At 40.2% G+C, this 19738-nt stretch overlaps 1 protein-coding gene across 6 annotated transcripts in view; it reads left to right on the forward strand.

Moving 5' to 3' along the window:
• Positions 1–250: 250 nt before the first annotated feature.
• TJP1 (tight junction protein 1) overlaps positions 251–19738 on the forward strand; it is a 738699-nt gene continuing 719211 nt past the window's right edge. For all 6 annotated transcript variants that reach the window (XM_077473241.1, XM_077473242.1, XM_077473245.1 and 3 more), the window contains exons 1-2: positions 251–686; positions 14451–14604. In XM_077473241.1, the coding sequence (XP_077329367.1) occupies positions 266–686; positions 14451–14604 (575 nt within the window). In that variant the 5' untranslated portion in view covers positions 251–265. The remainder of the gene's footprint in view (positions 687–14450; positions 14605–19738) is intronic.

Raw genomic sequence — 19738 nt, forward strand, 5'->3', positions numbered from 1 at the left:
ACGTTTCCTATTTTATTTAATAGTAAATGTTCTGGGGAAATCGTGTTCAGAAGAATTTTGTTTACCATGTATATCATTGTGTCTCTGCCTTGTTGTTCAGGAGACATTAGGAATTGTCAGGGGCTTATTAGTGTCAAGTAATCCTCTTAAGTAACTGCTCGCTGTAAACCAGTATGCTTCATAGTCTGGAGAAGGCCTTCATTGTGTCAGAAGAATTACATTAATTGCCAGAGCAGAATGAAGCTACGTTCCCGATGTTCACATTATGTGCATATTAAAACATGAAGAGCCCTGCCTGGAACATGCAGTGCTGGAATTTCGCATCATTTACTACAAACTCAAGATGCTCGGCAGGTCGGCCAAGTGTTGGTTTCACAATTTAGCACAGCCGATAAAGAGAGGGAATGAAGATGGGAAGAAATGGCCTTCCGTCATTCTGAACAACCACAGAGAGAAGATCCTTGCTGAGCTTGATGTGAATAAAGTGCTGTCATACCTTGTTTATGAAAAGGTTTTCTCCTTGGATGAGTACAGAGAGGTTCTGTCTTATGATAGCTGCAGGACAAGAGCAGAGATTTTCCTTGATAAACTTGCTGTCAAAGGTCCTAGTGCTTTCTGCGCGTTTTGTTCTATTTTGGAAGAGATTTCGCCTCATTTGCTATCAGGATTAATTCCAGACTGTAAAGGTGAGCAGAAAAGTGTGACAAATAATACAAAATAGGGCATTTCTACAAAACGAATAAATTGGGAGATTGGGTTGTTGCAGCAGCTGATGAGATACGGGTACTTGTTGTCTAGTTTTGGCTTGGTTACATTGCTGTAGATGGAGACTGTATTCCATTGGTTGCAGATAAGCAGATGTGTCACAAAATTTGACAGGTGATGTCACAACTGCCTTTGCTATCATCGACTTGGATCCTGGAACCATTTGTTATTTCAACATGCTGGAAAATCTATGTTGTAGGATAACAAATGTTCTACATCCAAAAGTTCAACCTATTTTAACATCTATTTAGCTGTTTTTGCATTCTGTCGCATTCTCTTCAGTCTAATTTTTTATGATTCTCACCCGTGTAATTGCTTACTTTTCTAGGCTGTATAAGCAACATTGTTTCTAGTTATTATATATAGCTACATTTTATATAGTGGTATCACAAGTCTATGCATTATATAGTTATCCAATAGTGACAGGAGGATTCTAAAATGATTATGAATTAAATAAAGTAATTTGATTTATATGAATTGAACCTGATCCCAATAATGTCTTAATAATTGTGGGATGTAATACTTATGAGATAAAATGAATAGAAAATATTTTAACTGATATATTTATATATACGTCAGTGAAATAGGTTATTCTTTATGAAGCAGCATGTGATAAATACCTATATTTATATATTTTGAGGCACTTGCTGGCAGAATTGTAGATGGTAAATTAATCATCTAGATCTCTCACCTACACATGGTGAGGAGCTCTATTTTTTCAGGCTCTTAATAAGGCCTGTTCTGGGCCTGGAGGCTGTGTATAGTTTTGAGTGGGGATAAAGCCTCCATACTTAGGTTTGCATCTTACCTGGTAGCCAGACTTTCTTATGAGTTATTTTGTGTTAGGGAACCCATTTGGGGGCTACCTGTTAGTTAGGATATCTATCTATCTATCTATCTATCTATCTATCTATCTATCTATCTATCTATCTTTATCTAGCAAGGTTATGTTGCGGTATAAGCAAGGAAGCTCAGACCTCTGCAGTGTATAAATGTGCTTTTACTATTCAAAAATGTTGTATAAAAAAAACTATTACAATATTAGGAATACAGTACAAGACTGACAGATATATCAAGCAAGATGCTTAGCAAATAAGCAGAAACTATGGTCTGTAACAGTAGAAATACCCTTAAAATGTTACTTAACTCTGATTACTGTGTGTTCATGATCTCTGTTAACAACGAGGACCCAGGTTTCTTAAGCATTTGCTGGGGAATCAAGCGAAAGCGGCATCTTTTTCTGGTCTGGCACAGACTTTGCTTCTATGGTGTTAATGCTTCATGGAGTCCCCATCGATCAGTCTCTGCTGCTGGCTTTAATTTGGGATTTTTGTTGTCAACAGTTACAAACTTGTTTATATTAAAGCTGAACTTCAGTCATTTTTTCATCTTTCCATCTATTAAATCTTCTTTTTTTTTTTTTTTTTTTGTATCTTTGGATAGTAAAACATTTTTTTCTGACGGTAAATACAGCTCACTTCCTGTTTCTTGTCTGTAAAAAAAACCTAGGCTTATGACATCATGCACAGCTCTCTTTCTCACTCTTGTGAGAGTTTGCCAGGAAGGGGGGGGGGGGGGTCATAAAAGGGCCAATGGGAGCTGCAGAATTGGAGGTATGCCTCTGTGTGTCTGTGCAAATCCAGGAAGTGAACGGGTAGCAGCTTCAGCCGCCCACAGTTAAAATGATTGCAGCCAGACTCAGTGGAGGGAGATTTCTGCAGCATATTTGGCAAGTACAGAATCACAGTATATATAAAATAATATGCAAAGTGGTTGGAGGGAAACTTCAGAATGGCAAAGTGGTTTTTATTACAAATCATGTGAGCAGACTGCAGTTCCTCTTTAACAACCGACTGGTGAACTGTAGTTTTCATTTAGAGAGGTAGTCTTAAATTCTCCCTCAAGATGGCACTCTAGTATCATATATATGTGCCATATATTATATAAAAGCCAAGCTACAGCCTAGGTTACAGACCTGTTTACATCTGTCAACTGAAATGCAACAATGAAACCTAAGTTCCCATTGTTCGAGGACAGCCTGTGTACTTGTTACTGTTATGTCTGATTCGTTTAAAAAAATCATTATTATCAAATGCAAAACGGTTAGTTGGTCAGATGAGCAGATTTGTTTTTTTTTGTTTGTTTCATGCTGTGCACTTGCTGTACAAAGCCCTCCTGCATTAAATTTTTTTTGCTGATTTTCGAAACAAAACTGCAGGACAAAGCCCTGCTTGGATGATTCCTGGTTGTCCCTGTCTCATACGTGGTTTACCACTGCCACTAACAGTTGAGCCTTTCCCCCTCTACTCTACCCAATTGTATTCCTAACCTGATGAAATGTCAGGTGTCAGGCTACAGAGGCTTAGTATCTATTAGTGAGTAAAAAACATATATGTGCAACCAAGCTTGTGGAAAAATACAATAGCAGATAGTGAAAAGCAGCTTGCACGCTATGCAAAATTTAGCATAGCTCCTACATATTACCCAAAATGTGCTGCGCTATTCATCCTATAAAAAATGCATATTATATTGAAAAGATGTAAGAAATCTGTAAATATGTGATCATGATGCTACAGTAAAAAACAAATGCACAGGGGAAAAATCACAAAATAAAATGTGTGCAAAGTCCAACAAAAATGATTGTGTATAACGCACTCCAAGTGAATCTCCGCCATTGTATTGCCACACTGGAAGGCTTACCATAGATGTATGACCCTCCAACTATAGAGAAGTCATACAGTGCATGAAACAATCACTGCTTATCATTGGGTGTCATTCCTAGTTTTTAAAAAACAGCAGCCAAGAAGATGGGAATCTAAATATATTTATCTAGTAATCACCTCTCATCCTCCTTAGTCATTATCCAATTGTAATATACACTCAAAGGTCACTTTATTAGGTACACCTTGCTAGTTCTGGGTTGGACCCCTTTTGCCTTTAGAACTTTCTTAATTCTTCATGGCATGCATTCAGTGATTTTGGTCCATGTTGACATAATAGCATCACGCAGTTGCTGCAGATTTGTCGGCTGCACATCCATGATTCCACCACATCCCAATGGTGCTCTATTGGATTGAGATCTGGTGACTGTGGAGGCCAGTGGAGTACAGTGACTTCATTGTCAAGTTCAAGAAACCAGTGGTGAGATGATTTGAGCTTTGTGACATGGTGCATTATCCTGTTGGAAGCAGCTATCAGAAGATGGGTACACTGTAGTCATAAAGGGATTGACAAGGTCAGCAACAATTCTCAGGTAGGCCGTGGCGTTTAAACAATGCTCAATTGGTACTAAGGGGCCCAAAGCATGCCAAGAAAATATTCCCCACATCATTACACCACCACCAGCAGCCTGAACTGTGGATACAAGGCAGGATGGATCCATGCTTTCATGTTGTTTACGCCAAATTCTGACCCTACCAAGTGGTTATTTGAGTTACTGTCGCCTTTCTATCATCTAAAACGAATCTGCCCAATCTCCTCTGACCTCTGACATCAACAAGGCATGTTTATCCAAACAACTGCCACTCACTGGATATTTTCTCTTTTTCAGAACATTCTCTGTAAACCCTAAAGATGGTTGTGCGTGAAAATCCCAGTAGATAAGCGGTTTCTGAAATACTCAGACCAGCCCATCTGGCACCAACAACCATGCAACATTCAAGATCACACTTTCTTCCACCATTCTGAAGCTGGGTTTGAAATTCAGCAAGTCTTCTTCACCACATCTAGACGCCTAAATGCATTGAGTTGCTGCCATATGATTGGCTGATTAGCAATTTGTGTTACCAAGCAAGTTACCAAGCAATTGAACAGGTGCACCTAATAAGGTGGCCAGAGCGTGTATTGATTTTGGAATATTATATATGATCATATATTTATGGATTTCTTACATCTTTTCAAATTAATTTACATTTTGTGCTTTGTTATCTGTTAGTACCCTAAATATTCTCGAAGTCTGTAATCAGAATCAAAACAATAAGCTTAAGACAAAAATTATTCCAGAAAATTAATAAATACAGTAATTAAAACAAATCTTTCATTTGTTTGACAACACTGAATTAGAAGCTGATTGATTGCTATTGATTTTTGCACTGTGCATATTATCTGCACTTCTGGTAGCATGGCCCTATTAATGAATGCACCCTACCCTGAAAATGCAGAAAAAGGTTTACTGTCCAACTTTTACAAATTTGAGAAAAACATCTTATCACATTTAGACAGGTAAATAAACAGCAATCTTTTTATATGTGACTCTTTCACCCCTTTAATCTCATTAAAGTTAATCCCAGCCCGTCTTGTTTATGCATATGAATTAGGGACAGTTGTTGGTGTAACCTGCACTTTGCAAGAAATGTTGCAATGCAAGCAGCTATTCCCATCTGAAAATTAAAATTTGGCACCACCACGTAAAAGTGACTAAAGGTTTCCAGTTAATTTGTGCTGAGGCCAGATCAAGACTTAATTGCACATGCTCAGTGTTATATCCAGAGGGTGTCTTTGGGAAATAGGTATATGAGTGCTGGCAGCATTGCTGCAGACGTTGAAGGGTGGGGGGTCAGCCTGTCAGTGCTCAGACCATACGCCGCACGCTGCATCAAATTGGTCTGCATGGCTGTCATCCGAGAAGGAAGCCTCTTCAAAAGATGATGCACAAGAAAGCCTGAAAACAGTTTGCTGAAGACAAGCAGACTAAGGACATGAATTATTGGAATCATATCCTGTGGTCTGATAAGACCAAGATAAATTTATTTGGTTCAGATGGTGTCAAGCGTGTGTGGCGGCACCCAGGTGAGGAATACAAAGACAAGTGGGTCTTGCCTAAATGGTGGTGGGAGTTTCATGGTCTGGGGAACTACAGTTCATTGAGGGAACCATGAATGCCAACATGTACTGTGACATACTGAAGCAGAGCATCATCCCCTCCCTTCAGAGACTGGGCACAGGGCAGTATTCCAAAATTACAACGACTCCAAACACACTTCCAAGACGACCACTGCTTTGCTAAAGCATGTCTCCAGACCTAAACCCTATTGAGCATCTGTGGGGCATCCTCAAACAGAAGATGGAGGAGCGCAAGGTCTGTAACATCCACCAGCTACATGAGGTCATCATGCAAGAGTGGAAGAGTACTCCAGTGGCAACCTGTGAAGCTCTGGTGAACTCCATGCCCAAGAGGGTTAAGGCAGTGCTGGAAAACAATGGTGGCCACAGAAAATATTGACACTTTGGGCCCATTTTGGACATATTCACTTAGGGGTGTACTCACTTTTGTTGCCAGTGGTTTAGACATTAATGGCTGTGTGTTGAGTTATATTGAGGGAACACCACATTTACACTGTTATACAAGCTGCACACTCACTACTTTACATTATAGCAAAGTGTCATTTCTTCAGTGTTGTCACATGAAAAGATATAATAAAAAAATGACAAAAATGTGACTTTTGTGAGATGCTGTATGTCTTTATTATTCTTGTTAGGGATGAGCTTCGCGTTCGAGTCGAACATACGTTTGACTCGAACATCGGCTGTTCGCCCGTTCGGCGAATTCCGAAAGTTATGGGCCGTTCGTGCCAAATTCGTGTGGCGCTCACGGCCCACAATGCACTGCGATGGCGCAGTGCATTGCTGGCTCATGATTGGCCAAGCATGCACTGTGACCCCGCATGCTTGGCCAATCACAGCGCCGGTAGCGAGGAGAGCCTGTGGCCAATCATAGCTCAGGCTGTGTAGTACACGCCCCACACTATATAAGGCCGCCAGCGCGGCGGCCTTGTGTAGTGTGTTGGCATCTGTAGCAGTTAGTGGGTGTTCTGTGTACCTTCAACACAGTATACACCGATCGTTATCGGCCGATTTTTCGTTCTTGCTCTTCTGTAGTGGTTGTTGTTTGCGTGCCCTGACCGCAGTATACACCGCTATATTCACCTATATAGCTAACTATCTTGCTCGTTTTAAATAGAGCTGTCAGTCAGTGTTAGGAGATTGTGCGTGCTGTCTGCGTGCTCTGAACGCAGTATACACCGCTATATCCACCTATATAGCTAAATATCTTGCTCGTTTTAAATAGAGCTTTCAGTCAGTGTTAGGAGATTGTGCGTACTGTCTGCGTGCTCTGAACGCAGTATACACCACTATATCCACCTATATAGCTAAATATCTTGCTCGTTTTAAATAGAGCTTTCAGTCAGTATTAGGAGATTGTGCGTGCTGTCTGCGTGCTCTGAACGCAGTATACACCGCTATATCCACCTATATAGCTAACTATCTTGCTTGTTTTGAATAGAGCTTGCAGTCAGCGGTAGGAGATTGTGCGTGCTGTCTGCATGCTCTGAAAAAGACGGACGGCAAAACAAATTATACAGGGGTGATAACCCTTCCCTATGTTTTCCAAAAAGCTTAAAAATAGTTTTTTTGACTGGAGCTACACTTTAAAAATTTACCAGTTGAAAATTACAAACAGATTCAACTTAACACAACAAACCTACACAGTCCCTGTCTTGTTTGCACCGCCTGTATACTGCTGTTCTGAGTATATAGTGCCTGGGGGCCACACATATTTCCTTTTTTTTTAATATGGGTTACGGGGTTCCCCTTAATATGTGTACAAGACCCAAAGGGGCTGGTAATGGGCAGGGAGGGCTTCCCATGCCATTTTTCTCAATGATTTTCAACCATATTGCAGGAACCAGATATAACATTAAAACCGCAAGCAGTTTTAAATGACGTTATTTCCGTTAAATGTCATTTTGTGCAGGGACTGTTCTAAACACGGGGAAACACGTGGCACTTCACAGGCATACTACAGACACCCCCCAGGCACGATATTTAAAGGAATATTTCACTTTTTATTTTTCACTTTAATCGTCATTAAAATCAGTGCTCCCGCCAAAACGGCCATTTTTAAAACTTTTGTTTGCATTGACCCATGTCCCCTGGGGCAGGAGCCAGGTCCCCAAACCCTTTTTAGGACAGTATCTTGCATATTAGCTGGTAAAATTAGCACTTTTAATTTCGAACGTTCGAGTCCCATAGACTTCAATGGGGTTCTAACGTTCGTACGAATTTGGGGTCCGTTCGAAAGTTCTGGTGCGAACCGAACCGGGGGGTGTTCGGCTCATCCCTAATTCTTGTCTTGATTATTCCTAACTACATTTTAATTAAATGATGACCTATGCAGGCATTTACAAAACATTTGCTTTAGACTTAACATTTTGTGATTCTCATTAAAGTGGAAATACATGAGCAATTTGCCTTTGTAAATTATAATGTTTTATAGTTTATAATATCTAAAAATGTTACATGTATATTAATATATTAAAATAACCTACAGTTGTTGTTGGAACATACTGAAAAAGATTAAAACTTTTCATAATTTATTTTTATTTGATTAGTGAGATGGGTCTTTTAGTAAATACTATACATAACATGCAACGCTAGCTTCCCAGATTATTAGAGATGGCAATCCACTGCAACATCTGTGTTCCTTCAACATCACTTGAAACATTGTGCCACGATCAGGGGTCAGTCTCAGAGGTCAGTGGCTAAAGTAGTAGAAAGATTCACACAGTAACCAGCAGGAGACCTACACAAACAAGTCTCCCTGGCAGGTAATGCAGACTCAGCTGAAGCGTGAAGTCTCAGCACTAAACATTCTTTACCAGAGCTCCTGATGGTGGAGATGAGTTTTGCCGCCTGCTACTGCCAGGTTGCAGTCCTCAGAATCACCCCACCAGGAGGTAAGCAAGCTGAAGTCTGGTAACAGATGTAGCAGGTCAACTAAAGTCCTCAAGTAACAAGCCTAAGGTCAGCAATGAGTGGTCGCAGGTCAGGGTCAAGTGGAAGCATTGTCAAAGAACAAGCTAAAGGTTGGTAATGAGTGGTTGTATGTTGGGATCAAGTGGAAGCATTGTCAAAGAACATGCTAAAGGTTGGTAATGAGTGGTTGTATGTTGGGATCAAGTAGAAGCATTGTCAAAGAACATGCTAAAGGTTGGTAATGAGTGGTTGCAGGTTAGGGTTGAGCAGCAGTGTAGTCAATGAGCAAGTCAAAGATTGGTAATGAGTGGTAGTGATGATAAGGACAAAAGCAGGAGCACAAGATGCAAGATATTGGCTTGAGCTGAGCACAATAATTTGGCAATCAGGAAGTGTAGAGACATGGCTTAAATAGGAAGTTCAGGGGAGGAGCAAGGAGTTCAAGGTTCAACAGAAACAAGTTATAAAGTGAGGTTGTGCAAGGGATCAGGCAGGGAACTGCCCAGCATTTCAAGTGGCACAGTAAGAAGAGCTAAACGTATCTTGATCCTGACACATTAGTTTTGTGCAAGCCAGAAACACAAACCAAACTAGCACTCCTGCAGCTGCTTCTGTCTACATGCACTCTAGCTAGGGCTGGATTAGGTAAGCTAAACATGCACTTAGGTCACAGAGGGAAGGGGAACTAAGGAATTTTCCCCTTGCTATCATGCCCTTAAAGGATACATGCACTTTAAAACAAAATTCACTTATGCTTTTTGCTCTTTTACCCTGAATTTAAACTGGCCATCCAGACCTTTGGAAGCGCACTTTGAAAGTTTGCCAGATTGCCATTGTAAATTATTTTAAATAGTGATGAACTAAGGTTTGGCCCCAAACCAGTTTGGCCTGTATCTTCAGAAAGCTGCCACATGATTGCAGTTTGCTGGCACATGTATCAAAGGGGCGGGGGTGCTGGCTGATGTCATTAGATCAAATATCCAAGCGACCATAGTAGGTCAATAATGTCACCATCATGTGGGGCAGGGAATTCTCTAGCTGCAGCAAATTGGGTTTGTGGTCTGCTATGATGTGACAGTTTCCTGCAGGTTTGGGCTGAACTGGTTTTGGACCAAGCCTTAGCTCATTACTACTTGTTAACACAGATCCAACACTCCTCCTTCCGCCCACTCCTTCAAATCATCAGATGCTCAGATCTCTGCTTCCACTCTTACGCTGACGACACGCAACTTTATTTCCGGATCAATGGAAAAAAAGATCACCAACAACAACTTGAAAACTGCCTCAAATCAATAGAGGACTGGATGACCACCAACTCCCTCCAGCTGAACCAATCAAAGACAGAGCTTCTTATCTTACACCCAAATCATAAGCCCACAACCAAAACCTCCTGGTCTCCACCAACCGTCTTTGGGCAGACTATCTCCCCAAAGACCAAAGCGAAGAGTCTCGGGGTTATTTTAGACGCACAAATGTCAATGGATGCGCAAATAGGATCTGTAGTCAGTCGATCTCACCATCTGCTGCGCATGCTTCGCAGACTCATCCCTTTTATCCCAAAGAATGACAAAGCAGTGGTAGTTGGAACAATCATTAATTCACGACTGGACTACGCAAACTCGCTTTACATAGGATTACCACAATATCAACTTGCGCGATTACAACTGATCCAAAACACGGCGGCAAGGCTGATAACAGGAAAAAAACCCTGGGAATCCATTTCTCCTTCACTGAGGAGCTTACATTGGCTAACCGTAAAAAATCGGATCACGTTCAAGACCCTTTGCCTCACCCACAAATGCATGCATAGAGAAGCTCCGCAATACCTAATGGAGAAAATAAATCATTACACACCAAACCGCAGTCTTCGATCAGCCAACAAAAACCTCCTCCTCGTGCCCAAAGCCCGGTATAAATCCAAGGGTGATCGGAGATTCGCTGTCCAAGGGCCTCGGCTATGGAATGCTCTACCAATCAACATCCGCCTGGAAGAAAATCACCTGGCTTTTAGGAAAAAACTCAAGACCTTCCTCTTTTAGCAGATGATCAAAGCTCGCCACAGCGCCTAGAGGCGATTCAGTTCGCATTGTGCGCTATACAAGTATTTCCTTCATTCATTCATTCAGAGTAAGTCATCCATTACTCGCTTCCTGTGTGGCTCTGACGGATGACATCATAAAATACAGAGCCCAGCAGAGGATATAGTATTAGAAGACTTCTTCTGCAGGCTGTGTGTTTACAAGTGGCAGTGGCAATCGGGTGAGCTGTCAAAGCACATGCAGATCCTTCTGGAGGCTGGGATTTGCACCTTCATAAATATCAAATAATACCTCTCTCACCATTCTGCTTCTCCTATCTTATTGGGATATATTCTCTAATCCTGGCCCTCCACCATCTAACTTCCATCCATATATCTAACACCGTGCTTCCTGTCGCAGGAGCTGCAAACCGCAACATACAAAGCCAACCATACTGCCCTGAGTTACATCACCAACCTTATGTCAATATATCACCCAAATCATTTCCTTTGCTCCATCCAAGACCTCCCACTTTTTAGTCCTCTGGTAACCTCTTCCCATACCAGCCTCCAGGACTTCTTCAGAGTCTCTCCCATCCTCTGGAACTCATTACAAAATCTGTTTGGCTACTCTCTCTGTCCACCATTTTTTGATCCCTGAAAACACATCTTTTCAGGGAGGCCTATTCCACTTAAAAAACTGTACTTTTACTGTCTCCAACAGCTTATCCCTCACAATTATGACCTTTTGTATCAATTGATCTTCCCTTTAAGTTTGAAAGCTCTCATAAACAGGACCCTCTGAACCCTTTTGTATTGAATTGTATTATAACTGTACTGTCTCCTTTTATTTTGTAAAGGTGAATTTTGCTGCACAAACTGTTGATGCTATATAAATCCTGTATAATAATAATAGAAATACCAATATAGCAAATACAGTTAATGCCTACTGAAGTTTAAGAAAGTTTGGGTTTTCAAAATGATAATCCAATGCTGTGCAAATATGTACTATATATGTTAAATTTGGAAGCAAATGACTCACTCGTCGGTCTCCATAGATACAAAATAAAGTAGTCATGAAGTTCATGAAAGAGCTCTGCATCTTCCAGTAACCATAGAAATCACAAGTAAGTTAAAGATGTGGGCAACACTGTGCGACACTAATATTACAATATTAGCAAAATTAACAGATTTCTGGGTTAGTATTAACCAATTTACTGAATCCTACCATTAAGAACTTACCATGTATTGAGTATCAGATTATCTAGGACATGGTTTGCGCCATCCTCTTCTGATGATTTGGCCAGTACCACATCTCCTGTTTTAGAGTTACCCTACTTTGGATGAAGGAGCACAGTGGCCTCTTTGGACAGCAGCATTGTCAGTCTGGGGAGGAGGGGATGTTAGATGTACTAGCACATTTAGATAGACTAACAAATTGAAAGCCAAACTCCAACTCACACTGATAGTTATACAAACAAGGGTTGCTTTAGTAAAGCTGGAGAGTGCAAAACCTGGTGCATCTCTTCTTTGAAATCAATCAGATTCCATTTTTTTTGTCAAAGCTTAATTGAACAAGCTGAAGTTAGACGACGATTGGCCTCCATGCACAGCTGCACCAGATTTTGCACTCTCTAGTTTTAGTAAATTAACTCCACAGTTACAGCAACAGGTTTTTTTTCTTTTGGGATAAAGGTTTTACCAGAATAAATAAAAGCTGATCATTGTATGTACCCTGTCAGTGTAATTGATTTGTCTCAGCATTCTTAAATGATACATTTGCAAGAGAACTTGTTCTATTGAAAAACAACAGACTAAGAGTCCATTCACTAAGGGGCAACTTTGGATCCGAATTGAAGTCGCCCCAAGTTGCCTCAAGTCGCACAACATGATAAAATCTATGTAAGTGAATGAGAGCCATCTTAAGGCTGGGTTCACACCGCTGCGGCAGCGAGAACCGGATGTGATTCGCACCGCACTGCAGTGCAAATCACATCCGATCTCTGTGCGATGCGAGTTCAGCCATACAGATAGTATGGCTGAATTCGCATCGCACTCGCCGCGAACTCGCACGGGACCCTTTTTTTGGTCCGCAGCAGAATTGGATCGCATGGGTGTTCACACCATGCGATCCGATTCCTGTCCGAGTTTGCAGATCGCACTGCGATATGCGAACTGATCTGGGGGTGTCATTAACATTTCACTGACATTCCCAGCAGTCCGCATAGGGCAGTGTGAACTGCCGGCGGGAGGCATGCGATGCGGGAAAACGCTGCGGATTCGCGGCGTTCCCGCATCGCTCCGGTGTGAACCTGGCCTAATGTACACTACTGAATTCACTCCCCCGACTTCAGAAAAGGTTCCTATACTACTTCAATCCGACTTCTCGGCAACTTGTATCCATTGATTTCAATGGAAGTTGCCTCCAAAGTGGACCCCCCTCTTCTAACTGAAGCAACTTTCCAGGAAGTAAAAATTGTTTTCTAGGCAAACCCCTCCCTCCCACACAGCTGATTATTATGTGATTGGCCACTGCCAAAGTCCCCTTCAAGTTGCCTTGTAAGTTGCCCCAAGTAGCGCTGTGATTCATACTCAAGTCGTGTCCAAGTTGCGTCTCAACATCGCGCTGGAAGTTGTGTTGCCCCTGTGTGAATGGACTCTTACTGGCCAGAATCCTGGGTGAAAATAAAAGAAATAAAACCTAAAAAAGAAAAACGAATGCAGCCATCACATCTCGGGATTGGTAAGCTACAAAACAATAAATGTTTACTTTTGGAATTCTCCAATGAATGCAATGTGTTCGTTCATTGGGGGAGGTGGAGTGTAGGGGAGCATGATGTCACAATCAAGATTAAATGTAAGAAAGCTGGAGCAAAGTAAATAAAAAATAAAAAAAACGATCATTTTTGGAATTCAGCTTTAATTCCCCAAAGTACCAATAAAGGTTATTGCACACTATCGACAAAAATGAAAAGAAATGCCAATTGTGTTTTTGCTTTTACTTTCTTTATTTAATATTTGATATATGTCAGCCCTTCTGGGGATTGACAGAATTGGTAAATAGCCAGTATACAGTATATTGCAAAACAACATTTAAAATGCTATCTTACATTTTTTCTTTTTAAATAAAGACTTCCCCAGAAGTACTAGTTGGATGCCAAGTGGCTGGGAGGGTATTAATGTAGGGGAAGATCCATTGTATTTATATATTTTTATATATATATATATATATATATATATATATCTATATCTATATATCTATATATATATCTATATATATATATATATATATATATATATATATATATCTATCTATATATATATATATATATATATATATATATATATATATGTATATATATATATATAATATATAACAATTTATTTATGAAGAAACATTTAACTGTTATAGAACTGAATATTTGTTTTCATAGGCACATCAAAAAAATTACTTGAATGTCTGAAGATGACCCGGATTGCATGAAATATTTCATATAGGCATTTGATTAAAGGATCACCTAATATGCAGACTCTCTGGGATGTAAAATCCGACTCTGGCTGAGATATAACATCAGCTGTGACACATCTTGCTTTGGGATTTTCTGTCCTGTTCAGATTCTTTTAGTGGTATACTCTGAGGCCTTCAAATAAAAATATCTTTCCGATAAAGCATTTCACTTTGTTTAATCGCATCTCTCGCGTGGGTATTCATATTCAATCTGACATTAATTTACCCTGGTGTCACAATGATTTCATAAGAGATGTTTTTTTTTTTTTCTCCTATACAGCATGAGCAGCTGAACACAAAGCAATCAGCACAATGTACTGTCTTTAGAGTAGGCTGCACATCAAACAGCACAAACCCTGTAGATGCTTTGCAGATTATAGCGGCCAATTCTTGTTGTTTCCCTAGATCAGATGCACAGAGGCTTACAAGACTTTCTGGCAGATGAGAAGAAGATGAAGCCTGCCTCCGAGCTGCAGGAACAGAAACAGAACGAGAGCAATGACATGGAATGGAATGCTTTTGGGGAAGAAGAGATGCAAGAGCCTTTCGAGGATTACAGGTTAATGTTCACATTTTTTCATATCCCTTTGTGCTTTCAAGAAAAAATAAAATTCTCTATTTGACAGCAACCTTTTCCTGTAATAATATTGATGGGCCTTCGTTAACCATAACCCCTGTGTATGGAGCTATTGTTTGCAATCATTCAAAGATGAAAGTTTGACCATACAAGATATTACAATTCCCATAGAGAATGACTGCATTTTATGATGAAAATGTAATGCCAGATTTCACCAGCAGGGGGATAATACAATTGCAAAGTTTTAGCTCTAAATCCAGTTAAACCATGAGAGTTGTACAAGAGTTGTACAAGAGAGTTAGTACAAACAACCAGGATTTAGAGTTTTTTTGAAAATTCCCAGTATATTCGGATGTACTATACGCATCTGTGTTTGTTGGACTCTATCTCTTCATATGGCAGGCGGATGTGGGGGGCCTTAAGTGTGAACCAAGAATGCCCTCTAGTGGCTCATTGTACACAGGATGCACTTACTGGAACCAACAAATAAATAAGACAAGGACACATTATTTATTTATTATTATTTAGAACAGGTACTTTTATAGCGCTGTCAATTTACGTAGCGCTTTATATATATTTTGTACATTCACATCAGTCCCTGCCCACAAGGAGCTTACAATCTAAGGTCCCTAACTCACATTCATACATACACATACTAGGGACAATTTAAACAGGAGCAATCAACCTGCCAGCATGTCTTTGGAATGTGGGAGGAAACTGGAGTACCTGGAGGAAACTCACGCAGGCACAGGGAGAACATGCAAACTCCAGGCAGGCATACTCACTTTTTTTGGTGCTACCAGAAATCCCAAATCTATAGGCAACCTTTCAAAGTTCTGCAAGGTCATTTGATAGGACAAGGCATAATAGTAGGAGTTCCAATGTGAAGGGTACGATCTGCCCTGCCTTATTATGTCCTCTGAAGTCCCCCTCTGTACACCCCACCCAAGGTAGTTTGGGAATTCCTGCATGTTTTGCCACATACTCACAACAGATTATCTGCAAAACATACAAAAACAAAATTGTCTTCTTACAATCAAAAGTCTGCTGAATTCGGTAGATGTCTGTGTTTCATTTGAGGTGATAGTAAACTTATGGAAATGTTATTTCATATGTCTCTGGTATTATTAATGATTGTAACACCTAAGTACTGATTTGTATGTATGTTCTATGATATGTATTTGTAACAATTTTATTGGATTGTAAATAATGATAGTATATTATTTTTTTCATATAGTTAGAAAAATGGATTGTTTGAGTAGATTGAGATACCACCATAAAAATTTTGTATTTTGAAACATTTTTGGACAATTTGCTATCATGGGATTGTGGTGTCCATATGCTTTATGGAGGGCCATATTTTGATCATAGTCTAATGATAGGGTGCCGTGAAGAGGCCTTGCAGCTTACGCATGCATTTGCAAATGCGTGCTAACTAAAACCCTGTTTTTAACACAGACTGTTGGACAGGCTAATTTGGTCGGTTGGCAGACTGTTTGGTGAGTTGAGCTATGATATGTTCTGTTTTTGTCTTTCATTTGTTTGTTAAAGATAGAAACCAGAAGAAGGACTGTCTGGGTAAAATTTACTAAATCTGGAGAGTGCAAAATCTGGTGCAGCTCTGCATAGAAACCAATCATCTTCCAGGTTTTATTGTCTAAGTCTAACTTTTTTTTTTTTTAAAAAAGGGGCAATGGGTGCTGCACTGTCCTCCCTAGGAAGGACCTCATTGTGATCCCCTGGGGCGTTAGGCTCCAGACTGGGACTGAGGTACTTCACTTGGGTCCATCTGGCCGAAACCAGACAGGACACCCTTTCTCTGGAAGGTCTGCCAAAGTAGACCCACCCAAGTACTCGTGGGACTACCCTGAAGGGAGACCTCATGAGAGAGCATGAACCAAGCCAAAAGGCCTATGTCTACTCCCATCTCAGGCGAAGTTAGAAGCTGATTGGCTACAATGCACCACTGCACCAGATTCTAAGTGCTCCAGTTTTAGTAAATCTCCCCTTGTGTTGCTTATAGCAACCAATCAGCATTTTCCTTTCATGTTCTGACTTAGAGAGAATGGGAAGGGTTTGAACCTCTAATAGCTTTTAATTTCTGCCTGTGTCATACTGCAAAGATCTACACTCATTACCTGTTCCAGAATCACAACAGCAAGTGAATGGAAATGCCATCTTTGACAGCTGTCACAAGAATGTTTCCTATTGGGAGATTTATACTCTATTGCTGTTCCACTGACAACTGTAATATTTCAGCACTGAAAGCGAATTTCCCAATCAGGGACTCGGCTACGAAAATCCTTCCTCACGCTACTCAAAACTGGAATAAAGTTTTGTCTAGAGTTCAACTTTTAGCCACACTGACAGTGGGAATGAAATTGCGCACGTTCAGCTGACTTTGGGGGTGATTTCAGAGACATTTGTGCGGGTTGCTGCACAGATGTCTATGGAAATCCCAAACCAAAGTCATCAAAAGTAGTACAGAAACTACTTTTGGGCGTCGCACCGATTCAGACGGTGCCATCGCCGGCAATAGCTGTTGATTTGGCATGTGATTTGACATGTCAAATCGCATGCCAAATTGCTCCAATGTGAACCTAGGCTAAGATGCACTCAGGGCGTTTGAGGGAACTTATTAAAGGACAATTGTACAAAGGTACAATTGTCCATTAGGGATTTTCATGCCAACATTGTCTTATAGCATAGTTAATAAAATAGGCAGTATGGTCAAATCTTATTTCACGCACACATTCTTATTTTCATTATAAATGAGACCCATTCTGTTTATGGCTGTGATTGTTAAACCTTTTCTGCAAGATAACAAGTAATCATTGCCTGCAGGGGAATATAAAATGTTGAACCTTTTGTAATCAGTCAAGTTAAACCAGGAGTGTCCAACTATGCCGCATTGGAAGAATAGGAATTGTCTTGGGCCACACATAAAATACATTAACAATAAGGAGAACTGGTGAGCAGAAAAAGTTGGGCGGATCACAAGTTAACGATCACTGATAAAGATATGTGCCTATTTCAGTAATAAAACTGAATTTTTTGAATTTTTATTATGAAAGGAAAAGAGGGCAGCATAAAACTAGTGTGATATTTGACATTGTTTCTGAAAAACAAACGCATCAGTATCTAATTAGTTTGATGGCTGTAGTAGCAATTCTCAATGCATTCTCAAGGTCCTCATCAGATATTTTGGTTCTAATTTTGCACTTTGTGTGCTTCAACCTTAAAAATAGTTGCTCACAAATTTAGGTGCTGCCGCAAACGGATGACATGAGATAAAACTCCAGTCGGACGCATGTGTTCTGTAAGTGTAAATACATTTTTACAACCCCCCCCCAAAAAAAAATCAACATTCTTAAGTAAGTTTATGGTTTTGTGTTGTGCTGCTGGCTGTACTCCCCTGAGTTAAAGAGGTTGTAAACCCTCACGGTTTTTCACCTTAATGCATACTATGCAGTCCACACCCCACACTATAAAATGCTGCTTACACAGTGCCGTATAGTGTGTTAAAGTGGACAGAGATAGAGAGATTGAGCTAGATTAGGCAGGCAGGTTAGTTAGTGCCAGTGTATTTGATATACATACATAGAGTCAGACTACGGTAGTATATATACTTGAAGCGATTCAGTTCACAGTTGTAGCGCTATACAAGTCATTCATTCATATATATATATATATATATATATATATATATATATATATCTATATATATATCTATATATATATATATATATATATATATATATATATATATATATATCGTATTTATCGGCGTATAACACGCACTTTTTTCCCCTTAAAAGCAGGGGAAAATCGTGGGTGCGTGTTATGAACCGATCCCCTGCCAATTGTGAGCCTGTGGGCGGCTTTCGGCACCTTCAGCCGTTCTCTGCGACTTGGCCGAAAGCAGGACATCTGACTCTATATCTCAGGGGCACCATTTTTGAATGGTAAAGCTGAAAATAACACCAACAAGGCTGCATGACAAAGCTGAATGACAAGGCTGCAAATGACACTGACAAAGCTGAATGACAAGGCTGCAAATTATACTGGCAATGCTGCAGATGGACACTGACAAGGCTGCAATAATGGACAAGGCTGCAGTTGGACACTGATAAGGCTGCATTGATGCGCATTTAAATGTAAGTTTTTTTCCTTAAACTTCCCTCCTAAAAGTTTTTTTCCTTAAAATTCCTTCCTAAACTTAGGGTGCGTGTTATATGCCGCTGCGTGTTATATGCCGATAAATACGGTATACGCTGGCCTATATATACAGTGTAAACTCTATATTCAGTCAGTACAGGCAGTGTATTTGAGGTATATATATATATATATATATATATATATATATATATATATATATATATACACAGTCAGATTAGTATATACGGTATCTCACAAAAGTGAGTACACCCCTTACATTTTTGTAAATATTTTATTAGATCTTTTCATGTGACAACACTGAAGAAATGACACTCTGCTACAATGTAAAGTAGTGAGTGTACAGCTTGTATAACAGTGTAAATTTGCTGTCCCCTCAAAATAACTCACACAGCCATTAATGCCTAAACTGCTGGCAACAAAAATGAGTACACCCCTAAGTGAAAATATACAAATTGGGCCCAAATTGTCAATATTTTGTGTGGCCACCATTATTTTCCAGCACTGCCTTAACCCTCTTGGGCATGGAGTTCAGAGCTTCACAGTTGCCACTGGAGTGCTCTTCCACTCTTCCATGACGACATCACGGAGCTGGTGGATGTTAGAGACCTTGCGCTCCTCCACCTTCTGTTTGCGGATGCCCCACAGATGTTTATTAAAGTGGATGTAAACCCAATGTCATCCTTTCATCCTTTCTAAACTACTGCCATAGGGGTTATCTATAAGGATATGCATGCCCCCTGCATGTATCTTTACCTCTCAAATGTCTCCCCTCTGTTTGTTATGAGATCCAAAAAACTGGGCATATTCTATGGGTGAGTCTGTTGTCTGGAGCTCGGTGGGTGGAGTCGTGATGTTAGTAGACTCCCCGCCCACCTCTACACTCCCCTTGTCAATATGCATTTCCTCCTGTGTATTTCTTACACTGAACTTCTGCCAT

Source organism: Lithobates pipiens, unplaced genomic scaffold, assembly GCF_037356315.1.
Source record: "Lithobates pipiens isolate NorthernLeopardFrog02 unplaced genomic scaffold, aLitPip1_a1.2 Scaffold_8, whole genome shotgun sequence".
In the NCBI taxonomy this organism is placed as follows: Eukaryota; Metazoa; Chordata; class Amphibia; order Anura; family Ranidae; genus Lithobates; species Lithobates pipiens.